The sequence below is a fragment of the Oryctolagus cuniculus genome, chromosome 17 (genome assembly GCF_051225735.1).
Source record: "Oryctolagus cuniculus isolate XC-2025 breed Fujian yellow rabbit chromosome 17, ASM5122573v1, whole genome shotgun sequence".
Lineage (NCBI taxonomy): Eukaryota > Metazoa > Chordata > Mammalia > Lagomorpha > Leporidae > Oryctolagus > Oryctolagus cuniculus.
Window position 1 is genome coordinate 16,015,222 of NC_142883.1, and position 24,674 is coordinate 16,039,895.

At 48.4% G+C, this 24,674-nt stretch overlaps 1 protein-coding gene and 1 long non-coding RNA gene across 13 annotated transcripts in view; one reads left to right on the forward strand and one right to left on the reverse strand.

Moving 5' to 3' along the window:
- Positions 1–22,106, reverse strand: part of TLK2 (tousled like kinase 2) — a 133,133-nt gene extending 111,027 nt beyond the window's left edge. For 3 of the 12 annotated variants that reach the window (XM_070060509.2, XM_008271670.5, XM_089316854.1), the window contains exons 1-2: positions 19,982–22,106; positions 16,951–17,033 (exon numbers count right to left, since the gene is read on the reverse strand). In XM_070060509.2, the coding sequence (XP_069916610.2) occupies positions 16,951–17,033; positions 19,982–20,678 (780 nt within the window). In that variant the 5' untranslated portion in view covers positions 20,679–22,106. Of the gene's footprint in view, positions 1–16,950; positions 17,037–18,484; positions 18,736–18,783; positions 19,284–19,981 lie in introns of those variants that run through there. The other 9 variants (XM_008271671.5, XM_008271669.5, XM_089316853.1 and 6 more) reach the window with 6 other exon arrangements.
- LOC149121105 (uncharacterized) lies at positions 19,723–22,638 on the forward strand. Its single transcript, XR_016223541.1, has 3 exons — positions 19,723–19,860; positions 21,113–21,209; positions 22,500–22,638. It is a non-coding gene; the product is annotated as an uncharacterized LOC149121105 (long non-coding RNA).
- The last annotated feature ends 2,036 nt before the right edge of the window (positions 22,639–24,674 follow it).

A 24,674-nucleotide genomic window follows, 5' to 3' on the forward strand; every position in this document is an offset into this window, starting at 1 on the left:
GTTCTAAAGATAATACTGTGCATTTCTGAACTATTTTTCAAATACACAATTTAAAATGTCAAATTGACCAGAACTAAAAATCTTATCAATTCCTAACAGATGAAAAGATTTCAACTTCTTGTGGTAAAATTTACCTCATACCACTTTAATGCTCTCACGGACAAAACTGAAGAAATAAAGTATAGCTAAATAAATAGTTAATAGAAAAAAACACCTCATAAAACATGGCCTCCCATGCCGGCGCCGCGGCTCACTAGGCTAATCCTCCGCCTTGCGGCGCCGGCACACCAGGTTCTAGTCCCGGTCGGGGCGCCGGATTCTGTCCCAGTTGCCCCTCTTCCAGGCCAGCTCTCTGCTATGGCCCGGGAAGGCAGTGGAGGATGGCCCAAGTGCTTGGGCCCTGCACCCCATGGGAGACCAGGAGAAGCACCTGGCTCCTGCCATCGGATCAGCGCGGTGCGCCGGCCGCAGCGTGCCAGCCGTGGCGGCCATTGGAGGGTGAACCAACGGCAAAGGAAGACCTTTCTCTCTGTCTCTCTTGCTCACTGTCCACTCTGCCTGTCAAAAAAAAAAAAAAAAAAAAGGCCTCCCAGGGAAGGATAGTAAAATGTTGGAATTAGTTCGGTCTCTTGCATAAGTCCCCATGCAACATCTGTAATAATTACTTACACAGCTTCTGCTCAAATATTTCATATAAAAGAAAAATAGTGCACAAAGCAATGTGCTGTAAGTCAGAGCAACTAACTATCAAAGAGTGCTTTTTAAAACTTTAATTCTGAACCACAGAACTTTGTAGAAATATAATGGAAACCATGGACAGAAAAATACACATCCACACATAAACACAATTTTTTTACCTATCATTTTACAGGGTACAAAACCCTAATTTCTGTCAAAGTATTTCCTTGAAACACTTGACTAAGGGGGAACAAATGTTTTCACTCATTGATGGAAGTATGTGGCTACACCTACGAAAATTACAAATGCTCGTATCCTTTGACTCAGCAATTTTCTTCTAGGTATTTAAGCTGTAAACCTATCTGAAGGTGTTTGAAGGCATTATGTATAAAGCTATTCACCACAGCACTGCTTATATCAATAAAACACTGTTTTGTATCTAAGTGTTCATCAATAGGAAATGGGTAAAATTATGGTTTGGCCCTGGAAAAAAAGAACAAGGAAGCTCTATATGTATTAATATAAAATAATTTAGAAAATATTCTAAGCACAAAAAGTAAAATGCTCAATAGTGTACATACTTGTCTTTGTATTTTAAAAACATAGAGGGGATGAACAGACATATGTAATTGCAGATCTTGTTTAGCTTGAACATAAGAAACAGCTAATAATAGTCATCTCCAGGGAAGGAAACCAAGTGGATAAGGGAAAAACACAGAAGAGAGGTCTCACTCTGTATCTTTGAAATATTTTAAATTTTGTGCTATATGAGTATATTAACTAATTAAAATTCATTCCTTTAAGAAAGAAATTCTGCCCTAGATCCTAAGTTTCTCAGCTAAGCTTTAAAGCCAAGCTATATATTTTATCAGAATTTCTCTTGGGCTGTTTATCAATACACAATCTGACCCCTGAACAAATTACTTAATGTTCTCTTCTTCTGACTTTCAATACCTTCACATCATCACATCTATGCTCAGCTACATGCCAAAAATATCTGAGTCCCATAGCTGGCTATTATAAGTGCCTCAAGCACAAACAGTGCATCTGGTTAATTATTTTTAATCCCCCCTAACACCTCAACACACTACAGATTCAGTAACAGTTGTCTACAATCTGCTGAAAAATGTGGACACTAAGGATTTCAATATAGCTCTTATCCAGACACAAGTAGGTTGGTCCAATGGCTTTCAGAAGAATTGATGGAGCATTGTGTCTTGTTAGCTTGTCAAGTGCTAATATAACAAAGACTGAAAAGTTAGTTTGATGCCTGTAGCTTCTGCTAAATTTGAACAGTAACTCTCACTGCTAACGTTAATTAACAGAAGATATCCTAAACTGAGGCACCATCTCCAGAGATCAACTGGACCTTCAGATTACATTTTAATTTCACAATTAATCTTGAGTAGTTCTCTGGAGACAGATAAAAGAGGAACTAGGCAGTTTATGTGATAAAAGTCACATGTTTACCCTTTAGAGAAGCAAAGTTACCAGTCCTACAAGTCCCATCCATTACAACAGACCTTGTGGCCTTTATGTGGGCAATATTACTGGTCTTCCCAGAATTTAGTATTTCAGGTCATACTCTCAATTTTCAAATAAAATTCTAATATAGAAAATTTTGACAGTCATTTGCTGTTATCTTTGTAAAATTAACAAGTTTTGGTTAAAACAACTCACCAAGTTACAGATGATGGCTTCATTCTTCAACTTACTATGCAATACTATTCGCAAAAATGTTAGAATTTAAAAATTATTACCATCTCACATATAAATGCTAATAGAATTTCGAAGACTTCTTTTTTTATTTTTATTTATTTATTTATTTTGACAGGCAGAGCGGACAGTGAGAGAGAGAGAGACAGAGAGAAAGGTCTTCCTTTGCCGTTGGTTCACCCTAAGACTTGCAGAATATGAATCAAAAATAAACCACGATTTTCTGGCTGCCCCTAGTCAATAATGAGGCCAGAAGGAAAATCAAGCTTCAACAAGAATAGAGTTTAACCTGATCCAACATTTCCACTTCAAGATATTTCGCGCAGGGACTGGTGCTGTGGCGCAGCGGTTTAATGCCCTGGCCTGAAGCGCCAGCATCCCATATGAGCGCCAGTTCAAGACCCGGCTGCTCCACTTCCAATCCAGCTCTCTGCTACAGCCTGGGAAAGCAGTAGAAGATGGCCCAAGTCCTTGGGCCCCTGCACCTGCGTGGGAGACCTGGAGGAAGCTCCTGGCTCCACCAATCCATTGCAGCCAACTGGGGAGTGAAACATCAGATGAAAGACCTCTCTCTCTCTCTTTCTGCCTCTCCTCTCTCTGTGTAACTCTGACTTTCAAATAAATAAACCTTTAAAGAAAAAAAAAAAAAGATATTTTGCCCAAAGAATTCAAAGCAGGGACTAACTGTACATCATGTTCATGTCAGCATTATTCACAATGGCCAAAATGTAGGGAGTAACCCAAGTATCCATCAGCAGATGATAACAAGTTGTAAGATAAACAAACAATAGAAAATTATTCTGCCTATAAAGGAATACTCTGACACACAAGAGTATCTGAAGACAGTATGCTGAGAGCAATAAGCTGAAGACATAAAAGGATAAATGTCATATGGACAAATACTAGAGGTTTGTGGGGTAGTCATATTTAGAGACAGAAAACAGAAATGATGGTTGTCACAGGCTGGGGACAGGGATGAAATGAGAATTTTTAACTGATGTGAAGTTTCAGTTTGGGAAGATGAAAAAGTTCTGGAAATGGAGGGTAGTCGCTGATGGTTGTATAATAATGCGCTGTACTTAACATCACTATTTAGTTTAAAATGGTGAAAATAGCAAAATTTAATGTTATGTATATTTTAACACATTAAAAAGTAAGGTTTAATGACCAACTTCTTTATCTCCTTCATCTAATTAGTATTAGGAAATAGACATCATCCTTCCTTTGAGAGTATCTTTTGTTAAAAATTATTTATTTATTTAAAAGGCAGAGTTACAGTCAGAGAGGGAAAGACAGAGAGAGAGTCTTCCATCTGCTGATTCAATCCCCAAAGGGCCACAATGGCTGGGGCTCAGTCAGGCTAACACCACCACATATAACACCAGCATCCCATATGAGCACTGGTTTGAGTCCCAGCTGTTTCAGTCGCAATCCGATTCCCTGTTAATGTGCCTGGGAAAGCAGAAGATGGCCCAAATGCTTGGGCCCCTGCACCCATGTGTGAGACATGGATGAAGTTTTTGGTTCCTGGCTTTGGCCTGGCCCAACCCCAGCCGTGTGGCCATCTGGGAAGTGAACCAGCAGATGAAAGATATCTCTCTCTCTCTTTCTCTCTGTAACTCTGCCTTCAAATAAAATAAGTAAATCTTAAAAAAATTTTTTTTGATCTTATTAGAGATCTTAGCAAACTCAGCATACATAATCTTTTTTGTTTTCTTAGTAAGTCAAGAATTTTCACCTTTTCACTTAGAGGAAGCACTTTAAAAGAGGCCCCTGAATTGCCAGCATCACTGCTCCTGCACCTTGGGGGTCATTTCTGAAGTAAATAAGGGTTCCTTGAGCACAAGCACTGTGATACTGTAACAGCTGATGTGATAACAGAGACAGCTACTAAGTAACTAATGGGTGGGTAGAGTGTATGGTGCAGATATGCTGGACAAAGGGATGGTTCACATCCAAAGTGGGATGGTACAAGATTTATCTTGCTTCTCAGAACAGCATGCAACTTGAAAACCTAACAGTTGATTGTTTCTGGAATTTTCCAGTTAATATTTTTAGACCACAGTTAAGCAAAGGTAACTGAAACTACAAAAAGCAAGGGTACAGATAAGACAGACAACTGTCCAGGAATGGGAAGAAGGCAGGGAGCCGACTTAAGACAGGAAAATCTTGGAAAACAGTCCAAGTCAATAAACTAAACTGAGAAGCTGGGCCTCAATGGTGCTCCAGATCCTTCAGGTTGCTACAATCTGCAAAGCAGTATTCCTTGAATAAAAAGTAAAAATGATTGAATTACAAGACAATATTTCTCACAAAAGTCCCTCTCATGGTGAAGAAACTGACCAGGAACAGGCAACCACCCAACAAGTGACCCCACAACAGAAGCTCGGTAGCCTCACATAAACCAAACAGATGAGAAGCTGAAGTTTCTGCAGGCCGAAGTCACTAAGTACTCCAGGAATGATCAAAGAAATGTGCATAAGTTTAAGAAAGGAATAGCAGGGACTAGAAAGAGCCAAATCTTTCTGGATTAGAGAAACAAGGCTCTAGCATGGTAAAAGGTCAAGAATAGCTTGAGTGTTTAGCCAGTGCATGCATGCATTTGGCGCTGTGATTCAAATGCTACTTAGGACACCCATCACATGTTAGAGTGCCTGGCTTGAGTTCCAGCTCCACTTTTTAAAAAACATTTATTTTGCCGGCGCCGCGGCTCACTAGGCTAATCCTCCGCCTACAGTGCCGGCACACCGGGTTCTAGTCCCAGTCAGGGCGCCGGATTCAGTCCCGGTTGCCCCTCTTCCAGGCCAGCTCTCTGCTGTGGCCAGGGAGTGCAGTGGAGGATGGCCCAAGTCCTTGGACCCTGCACCCCGTGGGAGACCAGGATAAGTACCTGGCTCCTGCCATCGGATCAGCAAGGTGCGCAAGCCACGGCGGCCATTGGAGGGTGAACCAACGGCAAAGGAAGACCTTTCTCTCTCTCTCTCTCACTGTCCATTCTGCCTGTCAAAAAAAATTTTTTTATTTTATTTTTATTTGAAAGGCAGAGTTACAGAAAGAGAGAGAGAGAAAAATCTTCCGTTCATTGGTTCACAACCAAATGGCCACATCAGCCAGGGCTGTGCCAGAAGCTTCATCCAGGTCTCCCACATGGGTGCAGGGGCCCACGCACTTGGGCCATCCTCAGCTGCTTTCTTAGTCCATTAACAGGGAGCTGGATTGGAAGTGGAGCAGCCAGGACATGAAAGCTCATCCAAATGGGAATCTAGTATCATAGGTGCTGACTTAAACCTACTAGGCCACAATGCTGGCCACTCCAGTTTAACTTTTTTTTTTTTTTTTAAGATTTAATTATTTATTTGAAAGGCAGAGATATAGAAAGAAAATCAGAGAGAGATCTTCCATCTGCTGGTTCACTCCCCAAATAGCTGCAATGGCTGGGCCAGCTGAAGCCAGAAGCCAGGAGCTTCTTCTGGGTCTCCTACATGGATGCAGGGAACCAAACATGTGGGCCATCTTCTGCTGCTTTCCCAAGCACATCAGCAGGGAGCTGGACAAAAAAAATGGGACAGCTGGGACTCAAACAGGTGCCCATATGGGATGCAGGCACTGCAAGCAGAGGCTGCATTGTCCCCCTTCCCCCTAGTTTGACTTTCAATTCTAGTTTCACCCAGCAAGGCAGCAAATGATGGCTCAAGCACCTGTGTCCCTGCCATTCCTGTGGGGGACCCAGATAGAATTCAGGGCTCCAGGTTTAGACCCAAGCTGTGACAGGCACTTGGGGAGTGAACCAGTGGATGGGAGATCTCTATGTTTGTCTGTCTGTCTCTCTCTCTCTCTGCTATTAAATAAATGAAAAAAAAAAAAAAAACAAAAAAACAAAAGATGACAGTCTGGAGAATCCATCCCATATTTGAAGAAGCATGACCCAGTCATAAACCAGCTCCTGTGAAATTCAATGTATAGTGTCGCTCCCCCATTTGCGGAGGAATGACACTAGACCCTGCGCTGTTCTTTCTGCCCGGCTCTTCCCAGGTTAGCTGCCAGTCCCTCACTTGCAGAGGAACGATGCCGTCCCGGGTTAGCTGCCGGCCCCTCCACATCCGTGGAGGGGGCGGCAACCCCCCCCCCCCCCCGCCGCTTTCCCCGCTTCCGCGGAGGAACGGCACACCCACCGCTGGCCGGATCTCTCGGCCGGCTCTCTCGGGGGCTGCTCAGATGTTCCTCAGGTGTTCCTGGTGCATGGTGTCTCTCTCCTCCTTTATAGTCCTCTTCCACCAATCCCAACTCTGCTACCCACACGCCGAGCACGCTGCTCTCCTCCAATCAGGAGCAGGATCAGCTCCTGCGGCTTATCAGTCTGATGAGGCAGCTGCGTAGAAGTTGTTTACTCCTCTCCCAGCGCCATGTTGTGGGAGAGCAGATGCATAGAATTAGTCCTAGTTCCAGTAATTTAGTCTAGTCTCAGTTGCTCCCCACAGTATAGGTTTAAGAAGATTAGGCAAATCTAAAGAGAAAGTTAATGAAGTAGTAGATTAGAAGAAATTATCAAGTATTCATAGAAGGGGAAAAAAAGATAAGGAATACAGAAGACAGAGTAGAAGGCACAAAATAATCCAATGACAAGGTCAGGCATATATTTAAATGGAGTGCCAGAAAAGAAGACAAAGAACAAGACCAGAAGCAATATAGGACAATGGCTGAGAATATTCTAGAACTGAGAAAAACAGCAATGAGCAGACTCAAGAAGTCTGACGAACTTCAAGCAGAATAAAGACAATCTGACTTAGATACATCTCCCATCCCCACATTAGAGTACAGAAACTCAGAGAAAACCATGAAAACTGACAGAAAAAAGATTACCTCTAAGACAATGACATTTAAACTAAAAAAAAAAAAAAAAAAAAAAAAAAAAAAAAAAAAAACAGTAAAATGGAAGCCAATGGACAACCGTGAATAACATGCTGAAAGAAAATAATACCCAGCCTACAGTTTTAAACCTAGCAAGAACACCATTCAAGAACAAAGCTGGGGAGCTGGAGCTGTGGCACACTGGGTTAACGCTCTGGCCGTAAGTGCCGGTATCCCATATGGGCGCCGGTTCGTGTCCCGGCTGCTCCTCTTCCAATCCAGCTCTCTGCTATGGCCTGGGAGAGCAGTAGAAGATGGCCCAAGTTCTTGGGGCCCTGCACCCACATGGGAGACCGGGAAAAAGTACGTGGCTCCTGGCTTTGGATCAGTGCAGCTCCAGCCATTGTGGCCTTCTGGTGAGTGAACCAGTGGATGGAAGACCTTTCTCTCTGTCTCCACCTCTCACCGTCTGTAATTCTACCTCTCAAATAAATAAATAAAAATCTGAAGAAAAAATATATACAATTAAAAACAGAATAGCAAGAGAGTTGGAAGAGGACTAAATGGTTTTTTATAAGACCAAGATGCAGGCAAGGACACTGACATTAACCTTTGATAAGTTAAGGATTCCTGTTATTTTGGTAATCAATACAATGGAAAGGGTATGGAACCAGTGCTGTGGTGGTAGGCTAAGCTTCTGCCTGTGGCGCCAGTATCCCATATGGGCACTGGTTTGTGTCCTGGCTGCTCCTCTTCCCATCCAGCTCTCTGCTATGGCCCAGAAGCTTGGGCGCCTGCACTCATGTGGGAGACCCAGAAGAAGCTCCTGGTTCTTGGCTTCAGATCAGTTCAGCTCCAGCCTCTGCAGACATTTGGGCAGTCAACCAGCAAATGGAAGACCTTTCTCTTTGTGTCTTTCCCTCTGTCTGTAACTCTGCCTCTCAGATAAATAAATCTTTCAATAGATAAACCTTTCATACTAGAAGAGGTAATGGGGAGCCTTTAAAGCAAGAAAGTGGGGTCAGCATTGTGGTACAGCAGTTTAAAGCACCACTTACAGTGCCTGTGTACCACATCGGAGTGCAGGCTGGAGTCCCAGCTGCTCCACTTTGGATCCAACTCCCTGCTAATGCACGGGAAAGCATGGAAGATGTCCAAGTACTTGAGTCCCTGCCATTTCATGTGGGAGACCTAGGTGGAGCTCCTGGCTCCTGGCTTCCACCTGGCCCAGCCCTGGCTGCTGCAGCCATTTGGAGATATAAGATCTCTCCCCACCTACCTCATATCTTCCTGGCTTTCAAAGAAATTTTAAAAAAGAAAAAAAAAGAGAGAAAAGACAAGAGTATTAGTATTAGTATTTTCAGAAATATAACTGGCAGCAGTTCAGAGAAAGATGAATGGGGTAGGAGAGACTACTACAGCTATAAATGAGAAAAGTCTGCATTAAGGTAGTAACAGTGGGGCAGGGAAACACTTGATTGATTCCAGAGAAAGAGGAGATGTGAGCTGATACTTGACTCTATGTGAAATGAGGAAAGATTCAAATAAATACTGTGGTAAACCAGAGAGAGAGGACAACACGAAGGTCAGCCTAAGAAGTTTATCAACAGTTCCTTCCAAAGCCTCAGTCTAAACGCAGATGGCTTTGCAGCACTTCCACTCAGGAGCGCCGTCCAGAGGGTACTGAAGGCACAGCACTGCTGCGTCACAGAAGTGCTGGTGCTGTGACGTCAACAGCTAACACTGGACAGCCAGACCTGAAACCTGCTTGATGCAATTAGCTACATGGCAGGGGAGAAAGGTACTAGCTGGTTAAACACCTTTTTAGAAGTTAAATCTCATTAATTTAAGATGATTTTGCTCTCAGCCTTAACAATTTACATAAAAAAGATTGTAAGATATTTTTCTTTAAGAAAATATTCAACATCTACTATGTGGTATTTAAAAAAAAAAAAAAAGATTTATTTATTTATTTTATTTGAAAGGCAGGGTTGCAGATAGAGGCAGAGAGAGAAAGAGGACTTCCATCCACTGGTTCATTCCCAAATGGATACAACAGCCAGAGCTGGGCCAATCTGAAGCCATCTCCCACACAGGTACAGGGGCCCAAGAACTTGGGTCATCCTCTACTGCTTTCCCAGGCCATAGCAGAGAGCTGGATCAGAAGTGAAGCAGCCGGGACTCAAACCAGTGCCCATATAGAATGCAGGCATTGCAGGCAGTGGCTTTATCCACTATGCCACAGCGTCGGCCCCTGTGGTACTTCTTAAAAGTAAATGATCTTGCTTCAAGCTTTACAAAGTAAAGATTCTTATGCCAAAACAGAACCACTTTTCACAGCTTCTCATTTTGTTCTTTTCAATCCTTTTTATTCAATACAACTGAAACCAATAACATTAATTAAAACAGCATTTTTAGAGTGGGGAATCTTAAAACACTTTTTTTTTTTTTTTTTGGACAGGCAAAGTTAGACAGTGAGAGAGGGAGAGACAGAGAGAAAGGTCTTCCTTCCGTTGGTTCACCCCCCTAATGGCCGCCACGGCCAGTGCACTGCGCTGATCCAAAGCCAGGATCCAGGTGCCTCCTCCTGGTCTCCTATGTGGGTGCAGGGCCCAAGCACTTGGGCCATCCTCCACTGCCCTCCCGGGCCACAGCAGAGAGCTGGACTGGAAGAGGAGCAACCAGGACAGAACCAGCACCCCACCCGGGACTAGAACCTGGAGTGCCATTGCCACAGGTGGAGGTTTAGCCTAGTGAGTCGCGGTGCCAGCCAAAAACACATTTTTTTTTTTTAACTTAAAACATATATAAATGTACATCCTTTTTTTAAAGATATATTTTAGGGGCCAGCACTGTGGCGCAGTGGGTTAACGCCCTGGCCTGAAGCGCTGGCATCCCACATGGGCGCCAGTTCAAATCCCAGCTGCTCCACTTCCAATCTAGCTCTCTGATATGGCTTGGGAGAGCAGTGGAAGATGGCCCAAGTTCTTGGGCCCCTGTACCTGCGTGGGAGACCTGGAAGAAGCTCCTGGCTCCTGGCTCCTGGCTTCAGATCTGCACAGCTCTGGCCATTGTGGCCAACTGGGGAGTGAACCATCGGATGGAAGACCACTCTCTCTGCTTCTCCTCTCTCTGTGTAACCCTAACTTTCAAATAAATAAAATAAAATCTTTATATATATATATATACATATTTTATTTATTTGAAAGGCAGAGTAATGGGGGAGGAGGGGAGAAACAGAGAAAGACAGATCTTCTATCCGCTGGTTCATTTCCCAAATGGTCAGGCTAAAGCCAAGAGCTTCTTCCAGGTACTCCAAGTGGGTGCAGGGGCCAAACACTTGGGTCATCTTCTACTGCTTTCCCAGGCCATAGCAGGGAGCTGGTTCGGAAGTAGAGCAGCTGGGACTCGAACCCGTGTCCATATGGGATGTCTGCATTGCAGGCAGTGGCTTTACTCGCTATGCCACAATGACAGCCCCAAATGTATGTTCTTTTATCAGCCTTTTCAGCTACGTCTTTTGAGTTATAGATCCACTGATTGTAGTCTCCCACAAACTACATCCACTATACATCTCTATGATCTCCAGTTTCAATTTTTTTAAAAAATAAAGGGAAATGCAGGTGTTTGGCACAACAGTTAGGATGTTACTTGGGCCACCCATATCATGTACTGCAGGGCCTGGTTTCAAGTCCTGCCTCTACTTCTGATCCAGCTTCCTGCTAATATATACCTTGGAAGCAGATGATGGCTCAAGTACTTGGGTCCCTGCCACCTACCTGGGAGACCTGGATTGGGTACCAGGCTCCTGGCTTTAGCTTTTGCAGACATGTAGGGAAAGAACAAGCAGATGGAAGACTTCTCTGTATCTATTCCTTTGCATTTAAAATAAGTAAAATAAAATAAATACCAATTTTAGGTCTGGCCCTATGGTATAGATTAAGCTGCTGCTTGCAGTGCTAGCCCCCCCCCCCCCCCCCCCCCGTATCAGAATGCCAATTAAAGTCCCAGCTGCTCTGCTTCCAAACCAGTTTCCTTCTAAGGTACCTGGCAAAGTAGAAGACAGCCCAAGTACTTGGGCCTAAGCCACCCAATGTGGAGACCAGGATGGTGTTCCTGGTTCCTGGCTTCAGCCTGGCTTAGCCTTGACTGTTGTATTTGGAATTGACCAGCGGGTGGAGGATCTCTCTCTGTTACTCTGCCTAATAAACAATTTTTTAAAAAACATGTATTTGAAAAGCAGAGTGACAGAGAAGGAGAGACGGAGAGATCTTCCATCCACCAGTATACTCTCCAAATGGCCACAATGACCGAGGCTGGCCTAGGCTGAAGCCAGAAGCCAGAAGCCAGAAGCCAGAAGCTTCTTCCAGATCTCCTAAGTGGGTATAGGAAACCAGGGACTTGGGCCATCTTCTGCTGCTTTCTCAGGTGCATTAGCAAGGAGCTGGTTCGTAAGTAGAGCAGCTGGGCCTTGAACTGGCGCCCATGTGGGATGCCAGTGTTGCAGGCCATGGCTTAATCCACTATACCACAACATTGGCCCCAACACATCTTTAAAAACAAATTTCTTTCCAAACAGTAAAGTGGAACATAAAAGATACTTGCCAAGAATATAAACCAAGAATCCTTCCAGATTAAAAAAATATATAATCTTTTCCAGATACTTCATTATTTTTCTTTTCTTTTAAAGATTTATTTATTTATTTGAAAGGCAGAGTTACAGAGAGAAGGAGAGGCGGGGGGGGGGGGGTCTTCCATCTGCTGGTTCACTCCCCAAATGGCCGCAACCGCAGGAGCTGCACCTATCGGAAGCCAGGAACCAGAAGCTTCTTCCAGGTCTCTCACACGGGTGCAGGGACCCAAAGACTTGGGCCATCTTCTACTGCTTCCCCAGGCCATATCAGAGAGCTGGATTGGAAGTGGAGCAGCTGGGACTCAAACTGGCACCCATATGGATGCCAGCAGTGCAGGTGGCGGCCTCACCTGCTATGCCACGTCATGGGTGCCTCATTATTTTTTTTTAAAGATTCATTTATTTATTTGAAAAGCAGAGTTACAGAGACAAAGGGAGAGATAGAGAAAGAGGTCTTCCATCAGCTGGTTCATTCCCCAAATAGCCAGCTGGGCTGGTCCGAAGGCAGGAGCCAGGAGCTTCATCGGGGTCTCTCATGTGGGTGCAGGGCCCACACACCTGGACCATCCTCTGCTGCTTTCCCAGGAGCATCAGCAGGGAGCTGGACTGGAAGTGGAGCATCTGGGACTCGAACTGAAGCCTAACATGGGATGCCAGTGTCACAGGTGGCGGCTTTACCATGGAGCCACAGCGATGGCCCCCAGATATCTCATTCTTATTGACTCAATTTATACTTAGTCTATCTTGGGCAGTTTTTTTTTTTTTTAAAGATTTATTTATTTATTTATTTATTTATTTATTTGAAAGGCAGAGTTACAGAGAGGCAGAGGCAGAAAGAGAGGTCTTCCATCCTCTGGTTCACCTCTCAAGTGGCCACAACAGCCAGAGTTGCACTGATCTAAAGCCAGGAGCTTCCTCTGGGTCTCCCATGTGGGAGCAGGGGCCCAAGGACTTGGGCCATCTACTGCTTTCCCAGGCCATAGCAGAGAGCTGGATCAGAAGTGCAGCAGCCGGGTCTCAAACCGGCACCCATGTGTGATGCTGGCACTGCAGACGGTAGCTTCACCCACTATGCCACAGTGCTGGCCCTGGCAGTTAACTCTAGTTTTACAGAAACAATTCTTTCATTTTGCAATAATATTTCACTGGTTTATGCAATTCTCTATGAAATTACGTCATTACAATACAAGTGCTTATTGTCATAAAGTGATCTTTTTTTTTTTTTGACAGGCAGAGTGGACAGTGAGAGAGAGAGAGAGAGAGAGAAAGGTCTTCCTTTGCCGTTGGTTCACCCTCCAATGGCCGCCACGGCCGGCGCGCTACAGCCGGCGCACCACGCTGATCCGAAGGCAGGAGCCAGGTACTTCTCCTGGTCTCCCATGGGGTGCAGGGCCCAAGGACTTGGGCCATCCTCCACTGCACTCCCGGACCACAGCAGAGAGCTGGCCTGGAAGGGGGGCAACCGGGACAGAATCTGGCGCCCCGACCAGGACTAGAACCCAGTGTGCCAACGCCGCTAGGTGGAGGATTAGCCTATTGAGCCACGGCGCCGGCCATAAAGTGATCCTTAACAAGTCTGCACTTCAACCAATGGGAGGAATGCAGATGGCATCAGTCAGTGTATCATCTAGTACATAGATTAAAATATAGGCTATCAACCAACACACCTGTTAAAAATATCTAAATTCATTTTGTAGTGCTTCTGTTACACTTGGAATAGTACCTGATATATAGTAAATATTGCAAGTATTTGTGACTACATTAACATCAATATTCAACTAGGTACAGGTAGTAGTGCATACAAGGTTGGAATTCCAACTACACAGTGTCCAGAATCACAGACTACATGGACTTAAACTGCCAACAGGGGTCAGAGCAGTAAATTTAAGCTGCTACAGGTCCTCACTGGAAACATATGAATCCGGATACACTCAGTTTCACATTACTGGAAGTGGATGCTTCAGTGCTTAAAGGAGGAAATCTTAAGAAGTAAGATAGCTCACATATGAGGTAAGAAATGAAGAAGTATATTCACAACCCAATTTAATCTTACCACCTCGAAACTGCTAAATGGATGGTTCCAAGCCAAAATGGTAGCTAGATTAGGAGAGCCTGCTATACATCTCTCAGTGTGCATTAGGCTACTCCTGTCCTCAACACACAAATGACAGAAAATATCAATCATTTAAACAAAAACAGAGCATATCCCAAAGCCCAAAACAAATGATTTTGGTACCAATCACTATGAAATAAATACGGTAACAGAAAAAGAAACTGAATGCATACAAACTTACTATGCAAGAAAATGAAAAACTCACAAATAAAAAAACTAAAATAAATAAAAAGCAGTTTAAGTATAAATAATAAAGGTGGAGGGCTGGCCTTTGTGATTTAGCCTAAGTTTTGTGTTAGGTATGTTAGTTACAAAAACTAGACTTGATATGACAGTAACCAAACCACTTGAAGACTGCAGCTACTTCCAACACTCTTGACCACTGGGAAAGAACCCACATTGGCAGTGACTTTCTTCCTTCTATGGACATCAAAAGTACTAAAAATGTTATGAATAATTAGGAGAAACTCAAGAGACAGACCATGGAGCTACACAAGTCCCACCAGATGGCAGCATCACCAGGAAGTCACTCTACTCTCCCCTTTGGAGCAGTAGGGGCTGAGATCTGTCTCGCTCTTTGCAAAACTGAAAGCTATCCTCAACACAGTGGTATCTTCATTCAGAAGCTGTCACCATGATGAGGAATCTGAAGCCAGGAGGAGTCTCTCCCAAGTACCTTTCTCTCCCAGTACTACTGCCCGTTCCCACCCCCATCTCAAAGCAGCGCTAGGAGATGTACAATGTCTTGCAGGTAACAAATGTCCTACAAAATAGATATCTTCTTTTCCTATGGTTGGTGCTGAAAACTACAGAAAGATTTATACTTTTTTTTTTTTTTTACAGTTTCTATGCTATGAAAAAAACAAATACTCTCCTGCTAGTCCTTGAATAACATTTCTTGTAATCAATATACTTACCATGGAAAACATCAAAATAACATACAATTAATGGCATAAAAACAACAGGATACAGATGAACTTCTTTGTATAAAGAACTTCTATTTGGTAAAACTTCCTATGAAATAGGTAACTGCACTAAAAGTACTCTGATACCATAGTTACATTATTTTGAGTCTAGGTACAAAATTCAGAATATCACTCATTCCCATCACTTATGCCCCACTCTGTCAAAAGTACTAGTGTGCTTAAATATAGCCTTCATGAAACTGAGAACAAACCAGAAAGAAAAATATCATAATAGCAAAGACAGATGACTTTTAACTTGGTAGAATTTGAATACAAACTTACTGATTTAGTCAGTGGGGGACCATACAAACAGATTTGGATATGAACATTAAACTGAATTCCAAGTTAAAAATCTATCAAACGGGCCAGCGCCGCAGCTCACTAGGCTAATCCTCCACCTTGCGGCACCGGCACACCGGGTTCTAGTCCCGGTCGGGGTGCCGGATTCTGTCCCGGTTGCCCCTCTTCCAGGCCAGCTCTCTGCTGTGGCCCAGGAGTGCAGTGGAGGATGGCCCAAGTCTTTGGGCCCTGCACCCCATGGGAGACCAGGAGAAGTACCTGGCTCCTGCCATCAGATCAGCGCAGTGCGCTGGCCGTAGCGCGCCGGCCGTGGCGGCCATTGGAGGGTGAACCAACGGCAAAGGAAGACTTTTCTCTCTGTCTCTCTCTCTCACTGTCCACTCTGCCTGTCAAACAAACAAAAAAAAAATCTATCAAACATAATTGCTAAATAATCAACTGAACCAGAGATCAATTTAACACTCAATATACTGCTCACTTCTATGGGAGGCTACTTCACCTACATAAGAGAATATACATTTGTACATATATAACTTTAATATAGAACAAGGATCAGGGATACAGCCAGTCCAGTGTGCCACAAGTCAGCTATTTAATTAAAGCTGCAAAGAAATCATCAACTAATGCATAACAAATACGGTGTTAGCACAGCACCTTGTCACAGTAGTCTTTGCCTTGGTCTCTGTCTCTCCCTCCACACTGCAGGTTTGGAAGCACCGTGCTGAGGCAGCATCGCTAACACCTTACACAATGCCTCGCAAGCTATGGCATTCAATATTTGCTGAATAAACCAAAACTGGTAAACTATCTCAGCTCACCAAAACTGTGAGACCCATCAAGGCAGCCAGTTTTTCTAACTAAATCATAACACACTCTTTCTCCTTGAAGAAACTAACCAAAGCAAGAGACTAACATAAGACATGAGGATTTCTTGAAAAGCCAGAAAGAAATAGTATCACTTTGGTTAAAGATCAAAAATTCAGAGTTTCAAATGTCTCAACCCAAGTAATATCAGAAACTTGGATCACTGAAGCTTTTACATAAAACATCTCAAACGTACTTTACATACTTCACCAAATTCCTACATGTCTTACATATTATACTAAAACCACCCTCTGAGAAAAGGGCGGACAAGCAGCTACAGACGGACGCACAGGAAGCCATGACACTGCGTAATTCCACACTTGCCCCTTTATCGGGGGCTGGATCTTATTTTATGTCCCCACAAACAAAAATAAAAACAAGAAAAACAGGAGGAGTGATAAAGCAGCTGAGGGGTGCAACCCGGAGGAATCTGATAAAGCACAGATCTGGAAAACCAACAAACTTTACAGACGCAAATTTTCCATGTTCTACCATGTAAATACCCAGAGAGTACAGTGTAATGTAGTTCTTCAATGCCTTATAATCAAGAGTCTTTTCTGAGTGACAGAAGTTTTCACAAAATACGCCACAGAATCTAAATCTAATATAGCCAGCCTGTTAGTGTGCCTGCAACAAGACCATCAGAGACCTGTCCTATACTGAAAAGGAAAAAGCAGTGTGTATCTCCACAGAACACATTCAAACAGACCATTAAGTGACTACTGGAATGACTGGCAGGATTTAAAACTCCATTGAAACTAGGAGCCAAAACTTCTCCCCAGCAATCATTTGTTTAAGCTATGAATAGTATTCATCAGCATCATTATACTCACCTTACTAACACCAACTCCAGTAAACCTGGCCTCTAACAATTCCTGCCGCCGAGGGTCCAGGCTATGCAATTCTTCCATCATTTCTACTGAAAAAGGAGGCAGTGAAACCATGAAAACTAGAAAGGGAGCAGCATCTTTACTGATAACAAAATTCACAGTAATTATTTCAATGAAAGGTTGCATACAAGTGATCAACTACCACGTGACCCAACAAACAGTAATACATTTCAAGTTATGGAGCAGCTTAGAAGACCTTTTCTGAGATGAGCTTGTTTTTCTTGGTTTTGATCTGATTTTAACAGCAAAACACCTCAAACCTTTCATTTAATCTGTATAAAGGCTGAGTAGAGGCAAAAAAGCAAAACAAAACAGAAAACAAACAAAACGCCAAGGGCTAGCTTGCAAAAAGAAAATCCCTTCTATAAACCTCGGAATCTAGCTAAGTACTTTCAGGTATTTTTTTCCCAAACACATAGGAACTGCTTCTTAAACTAAAAATATGAATCATTAATAATACCAGAAGAATACAGCATGAATCAGAAGCTACAAATAACTTCAAATAACACTATTATATAGCTCCTTTCTCCGAAGAGCTCACAGGAGCTCATGAAAATAGGAATTAATCATTTTAAATTTATTAGAGGACCCATGGTAAAACCATCAGCCTGCATTCATTCAGGAGATTAATACAGCTCCATAACTATCCCTGTACAAAACCTCCGACCACTCCCTGGAGCAGGAGGTTTCTCTTCACTTAGACATCTGCTTTAAGCACTCCTTCCGCGCAGGGAGGGGCAGAGGACACCATTTTTAAACTCCTTCCATGACCAGTCAATGCACAGGCCACTCTGAGCAAATATGTCCATGCCCTGCAAGAGATCAACTGCTGCCCGATCCCCTGAGAACTTCTCTTTCACATTAAAAGCGGGGAAAGGGCACGCATCGTTACACGGAACTCCCCCAGAAGACATTAAGTAGTGACTGGAATGACTGGTGTGATTTTAGAGTTCACTGCAAACCTTCTCCTCCGCCACCTAACAACTCCCCGATTTCCAGTAACTACCCCTACCAATCCCGCAGTTTCATTTCTCTTCCTGGATCGAGAGCCTGGGGCGAGGGGGAATGAAAGGGTGACACGTTAAAGTTTCGTCCACACATGCAAGTGCAGGTTAGAGAGAATGAAGAAATGCTCCGAAGGGCAGAAAGGCACCTTTTCAAAACGAAAACGAAAAAAAGGAGGCTGAACGTCTCCCTGCCGAAGTGGCCTTGCTCGCGTCTCGCCCTGCCCTAATCGAGGTCGGAATGGCAGAGGCTGCACTTCCCAAACCTCCATCCCCAGGCCTGGCCCGGAAAAGGACGCCCCGGTGGTTATTCCATTTAATGTCAACTCATGTGAAGGGAGACCGCACTCCGTCTCGCTCCAGCGGGGCCTGGGACCGGGAGACTCCCCTGGCCCGCGGCCCGGAAGCAGGACCAGTGGGGCCTGGTCCCGGCGCCCCTCGCCGGCTCCAAACTTTCCCAACTCGAGGCCCACCTGTCACGGAGGGAGGGAGGCTCCCCGGGGCGCCCGGGGCCTCCAGCTGCCGGGGCGCCCCCTCTCTCCGCCGGCCTCACTCCTAGGCCGGAGCCGCCCGGGCCTCCCCCTTCATCGGCCCGGCCCCTCGGCGACCCGCAGCCCTCCGGGAGCCGCTCCCGCCTCACCGCCGAGGAGCTGCGGCCCGGCGCCGGCCACGGGGTGGGCCCGGGGTCGCAGCCTCCTCACACCGCAGGGTCCCCGGGACGGTTAGTGCCTCAGGCCCGGCGCCCTCCCCCGCCCAGGGCTCAGCCTCTCACCTGCCGCCGCTGCCGCTCCACGCTCCTCCCGGGAGGGGCCCCGACCCGACCCGGCTGCGGGCCGCTCCGCTCTCCCCCTGGGCAGGCCTGGGGCGGAGCCGGGGCCTCTCCTGAGCGCCGCAACCCCCGCCCGGGCAGCCGCCGCCGGCGCCGGGCTCCACGAGAGGGCGGGCGGGGGAGGGGGACCGCGGAGGCCGCAGATCCCCGGGCTCGCGTACAGAGCCAGGCGCCCGACGCGGGCCCGGGCCCGGGCGGCCGCGGGGGGCGCGGGCCCGGCCTCCTGGCGCCGGACAAAGGCCAAGGGAGGCGCAGAAGGGCCCAGGCCGGGCCGGGAAGTGGGGACCCGCTCGGCGGGGGGCCTCTCGGGCGCGGCGCGGAAGGTGGGGGGGGGGGGCTCGGAACCGCTGGTGCCCAGGACCCGCCTCCGGCCCCTTAATCCGGATCGGTTCGGTCCGGATTAGTAGTGATCGGTGTAAACACACTAGTGAAACCGCGTGTTTCCTCGCGAGATTTGCACGGCTGGGAGGCAGGGGGGGGTCCTGGGGGTGTGGGGGAAGCGCCGACAGTGGGGGAGGAGGGGGAGGGGACGGGGAAGGTGTGCGTGGGGGGGGTCCCCGCTGCCCCGGCGCCCCGCCTCCTCCAATCAGCAGCCGGCTGGCGGGCAGGGGTTAACCAGGGGACCCCGCGCCGGCGGAGGAGGCCGCGCCTGGTCGGGCGGCGGAAGGCGGGCGAGCGGCGGCCACGCGAGGGGAGGACTGAGGACGCCCAGGCGCCGGGCTGGGCCGGAGCCCCGGAGCCCCCGCCGCCGTCTTTGTGTAACGCGCCCCTGCCCCGCGGGGACGCGCCCGGCCGGGACTGCGGGGCCCCCACGCCGCGGACCGGCTCTGAGGGAGGGGGCCTCGCCAGCCGGGTGCGGGGGTTCCCGAATCCGCCTCTGCGACCCCCGGCTCCCGCCTAACCCCGCTTCTCCACGGGCTGGCGTGAGAAGCGGGGTTGCCCTGCCCAGGGATGGATTGTAGAGGAAGAGCGCTCGTGAGCCGGCGAGCCCCGCCGGAACTTCCCGGAGACGCCCAGTTAGTGAGTTCGCCCGTGCCCACCCGAGTTCGCGGGCTCGCCGGCCCCGCGCTCCCCGCAGCCACGGGCCCGCGCCCGGACCGCGCGTGGCGTCCGCGAGCGCGGGCTGCACTCCGTCACCTACCTGGCTGGCAGGGCGTCTCCAGGGACAAAAGGTGCCCTGAGATCAAAGCTGAGCCCCCACCGCACCAGGATGCCGCCCTCCGGAAGGGGGGGCGCTGCCCCCAAGGGGCTCTCCGCAGGCACCCGAGGGGAGGTTCCATCTCGGCCTCCGGTTGGAGACGCGGCCCTCCAGGGTGCTCGGGAGCGCCGGGGGCAAGTGCTAGAATGGGGAAAACAGGCCCGCCGCTCGCTGAGGAACGAGAACTGTGGAAGGGCGAGCTGCCGTGCGCCAGGCGGGCTTCCGCGTCTGCCGGCGGCGCCCGCTGCCCGGAGCCGGGGCCTGGCTCCCGCCAACCGCCCAGCTCCGTGGTCGCTGCCCGAGCCGCCTTCGCCCAGGGCCCGAAGACAAGGGCTGCACGCAAACCCCCGCGTGCAGGGAGGATGTCAGCCTTTTCCAGGGATGGGCGAGCACCCCAGGCGGCGCCTCTGCCAGGTTCGGCCTTGCCACCTCCTCGCCCTCCCGTGCATGACCGGGACACAGGCCTGCCGAGAGGGCAGAGGGTGCAGGCTTGCTCCTGGTCAGCCCTGAAGCCTCCCGGGACCTTGGGCAAGCTCAAGCGCGGTTGGAAAGCCGCCATCAAACCCAGAGTCATTTTCCTCTGGATCCCGGGAACTTGGGAACTTGGGCTCACATCTTTCCAAAGAAAGGGAGACCACATCAGGAGCAGGAAGGTAGGGGGAGGAGGGCGAGGTGGAGGACCACTGGGAGCAGTCTCCGCAGGCAGGGTAGGGCAGTGTGCCAGATGTGCCCAGCTGTGCCTTCCTCCCCAACCCAAGAGAAAAGCAATGAGGCCAGCGCTTTCATTATGGCCAGTGATCAAGAAAGTAAAAGTAAAGTCTTAGATCACCCTGGTTGTCTTCAGTGGGAGAGCAGCAGCCGTCCCGCCCAGCACAGCCCCTCCGTGGACTGGCTGCACCGGCGTGCTGTGCCGAGTCTTTTCAGGCTTGGCCAAGCTCACCTGGGAAGGAGGACTGGACACCGTCCCAGGTGTAAAAGTCGTATGATTCCATGTTTAAAAGGAGTTATTTAAGGTAATCATTGGAACACACAGAGGAGGTTTTGTTTCATTCTTTCTGGTTCATTTTTCTCCAGACTTGCAGCTGCAGCCCCCCTGTAGACCTAACACGCGTCTCAATAGCAGTTGCGTGTAGGGATCCATTTGCTCACCACAGAGTGGGTGCGTCTATTGGTAAGCAGTATGCAAGTGAAAATACCGGGCCGACACGGGGCTCACTTGGTTAATCCTCCGCAGCCATTTGGGGGGTGAACCAACGAAAGGAAGACCTTTCTCTCTCTCTCTCTCACTGTCCACTCTGCCTGTCAAATAAATAAAAAAGAAAAACACAAGTGAAAATACCAAGTATCAGCCGGAGGGCAGGAGAGTACAGACAGCAAGCGCCCCTTCCTCAGAGGAGATTTTCAAAGGACATTCTCTTTTCCGACAGCTCCTCTAGAATGTGATTTAACCTTGGGTTCCTGAGCCAGCCTGCTTCACGTGTCATCACATGGCGACTTTTGAGACTAAACCTGTACAGAAGCTCCCAGTGCCATGAACTCCGACGTGGATGGAACTGGATGTGTGCATTGGTCACCCGGTCCTCCCTGCCTTCAGGGGCGTGAATGACAAGCCCTGGGTCACAGAGGACCCCCATGCCGTCTGGGCATGCCTCGGGCTGCTTTCCCTGGTCCCCTGTGTGCCCTGCAGGTTTCAGTAGGTTAATAATGTGTCCACAGGAATCAAGATTCCAATAGTAAGCCGGCGCTGTGGCTCACTAGGCTAATCCTCCACCTTGCGGCGCCAGCACACCGGGTTCTAGCCCGGTCGGGGCGCCGGATTCTGTCCCGGTTGCCCCTCTTCCAGGCCAGCTCTCTGCTGTGGCCAGGGAGTGCAGTGGAGGATGGCCCAAGTGCTTGGGCCCTGCACCCCATGGGAGACCAGGAAAAGCACCTGGCTCCTGGCTTCGGATTGGCACAGCGCGCCGGTCGTAGCGGCCATTTGGGGGGTGAACCAATGGAAGGAAGACCTTTCTCTCTGTCTCTCTCTCTCACTGTCCACTCTGCCTGTCCAAAAAAAAAAAAAAAAAAAAAAAAATTCCAATAGTCAGGTAACTGGGGACTCCGAGTTCCAGCTAAGTGGCATCCCTTCTTGCAGGACTTCTCAGGGCCCGCAGTGTAACAGGCCTGCACGGGTGCACAGTAGGCGTTCTCTGAACATTGATTTTGGACCGCCATGGCGGGGGGGGGGGGGTGGATTGGTGGGTTATTTCAGGATCCCTCCTGAGAAAGGTGTTCTGAGGAAGACACTGCAGAAAACTGGAGTTCAACCCTCTTTTGTTCTTTCTTTTTTTGTCTTTTTCTTTCTTCAACTCTGGACAAGGTTGTGGCGGGCTGAGGTAGGAGTGCAAGCGGGCTGAGGTAGGGGTGCACGTGGGCTGTAGGGGCGAGGCCGGGGCCCCAGCCCCCTCTTTTGTTCTTTCAGCTCTACTACATTAACGATCATCTAGGATTTTTTAAAAACTGCCCTCCAAGACGGTGGCATATCTGCGGGACAGGCTGACGTTACTCGGGCAGCTCGTGTGTCTGCGATGTGCTCTCCAGTCCCCTGCAAGGAGCCGGGAGTACGGCGGCCGGGAGGGCAGGCTTCCTGCTAATTTTTGTGAGCCTCAGTTTCTTGATCCATAAAATGCTGCCACCTCCCCCAGGACCACGGGGGGGGGGGGGGACCTAAATGAGCTGGTATTTGTGCCTCACAGAATTCGTCTTGTTAGTGAAAGCATTACATTTGCTGGGGAGAAAGATGGGAAAGATGCCTGATCTGTGTTTTTCTCTCACCTTGAAAATGTAGTGTTTCTAATGCTATGAAGAGGTAAGTGGGCCGGCGCCGTGGCTCAATAGGCTAATCCTCCACCTTGCGGCGCCGGCACACCGGGTTCTAGTCCCGGTTGGGGCGCCGGATTCTGTCCCGGTTGCCCCTCTTCCAGGCCAGCTCTCTGCTATGGCCAGGGAGTGCAGTGGAGGATGGCCCAGGTGCTTGGGCCCTGCACCCCATGGGAGACCAGGAAAAAGCACCTGGCTCCTGGCTCCTGCCATCGGATCAGCGCCGTGCGCCGGCTGCAGCGGCGGCCATTGGAGGGTGAACCAACGGCAAAGGAAGACCTTTCTCTCTCTGTCTCTCTCTCTCACTGTCCACTCTGCCTGTCAAAAAAAAAAAAAAAAGAGGTAAGTGTAAGGTCGCGGGTTTCGGCACCAATGAAGGCCCCCACAAAACAAACACCGCAGTAAGGGGAGGGGTTTATGGGGAAGACCCAGCAGGCCGGGGGTGGGGGTGGGGGTGGGGGTGGGGGGACAAAGAAGGAAAAAGTAAGAGAGAGAGCGTGCGCAGAGACCACATGTCCAGGAACAGGTCCTTTTAAAACTTTGCCGGAGGGCGGGCAGGGAAGCAGGAGCAGCGAATCCCATTAGGATGGGGGTGGGGCCATGTGGTCACCTGGCTTCCAGCAATGGCGGCGGGGGTGGGGTGGGGGTGGGGCTAGAACCTAGGATGGTGTCAGGGTGTAGATCGCGCCAGAGATAAAACTGCGCCATTTTCCTAACAATAAGGAATTTCATGACAGCCATGTTTCTTTTACAAGTTAGTCTAGGCAAGCTGGAATAGTCCGACGGATCTGTGTTCTAATCCTGTCTTTGCAGCCTCAGGCTCCTTATCTGAAACCTGGCCAGCATAATGAATTCCATGTTTGTTTCTAATTAAAGTTGAAATCATGGTGGGAAATCCTGGCAGCCCCGGCCGAGAGCGTTACCTCCTCTCTTCTCTCCAAACCCAGCAGAATGGAGAAGTGTTTGGCTGCCGGCAAAGTGCACAGAGACTGAGAAAGCCCAGCTCGCTCTGCCTCTGTCTGCTCTTCCTACCCTCCTGCGGCCCAGTGGGCTCCAGAAGCCCCTCGTAGGAAGTCTCCTTGACCCAGTTTCCTTATCAGGTCATGCGTCCTTCCTCGCAGCCTTCTCATTCTAGAAGGATCTTCCTGTTCTGGAAAGCAACCTATCTCTAATCTCCTCTTTCAAATACTTATTTTTAATAATTGTCTTAGCTTAAGCCGGCGCCGTGGCTCAATAGGCTAATCCTCCACCTTGCGGCGCCGGCACACCGGGTTCTAGTCCCGGTCGGGGCGCCGGATTCTGTCCTGGTTGCCCCTCTTCCAGGCCAGCTCTCTGCTATGGCCAGGGAGTGCAGTGGAGGATGGCCCAAGTGCTTGGGCCCTGCACCCCATGGGAGACCAGGAAAAGCACCTGGATCCTGGCTCCTGCCATCGGATCAGCGCGGTGCGCCGGCTGCAGCGGCGGCCATTGGAGGGTGAACCAACGGCAAAGGAAGACCTTTCTCTCTCTGTCTCTCTCTCTCACTGTCCACTCTGCCTGTCAAAAAAAAAAATTGTCTTAGCTTTGCTTTGTGTTCCTTCTTCTGGGAGCTAAAATATAAAATAGAGGGGCCAAAGGGAAGACAGCCCAGTGTAAGGTACAAGCCCCCGCCCCCCTTCCCTGTCGAATCCTCCTCATTCTCAGAAAGAAAACCTCGAAGATAGAACAGCAAGTGTACTGTACTGATGAAAACTGGCACATCTCGCTTCTCCCACCGGTTTTGCATTATCAGCCTCAA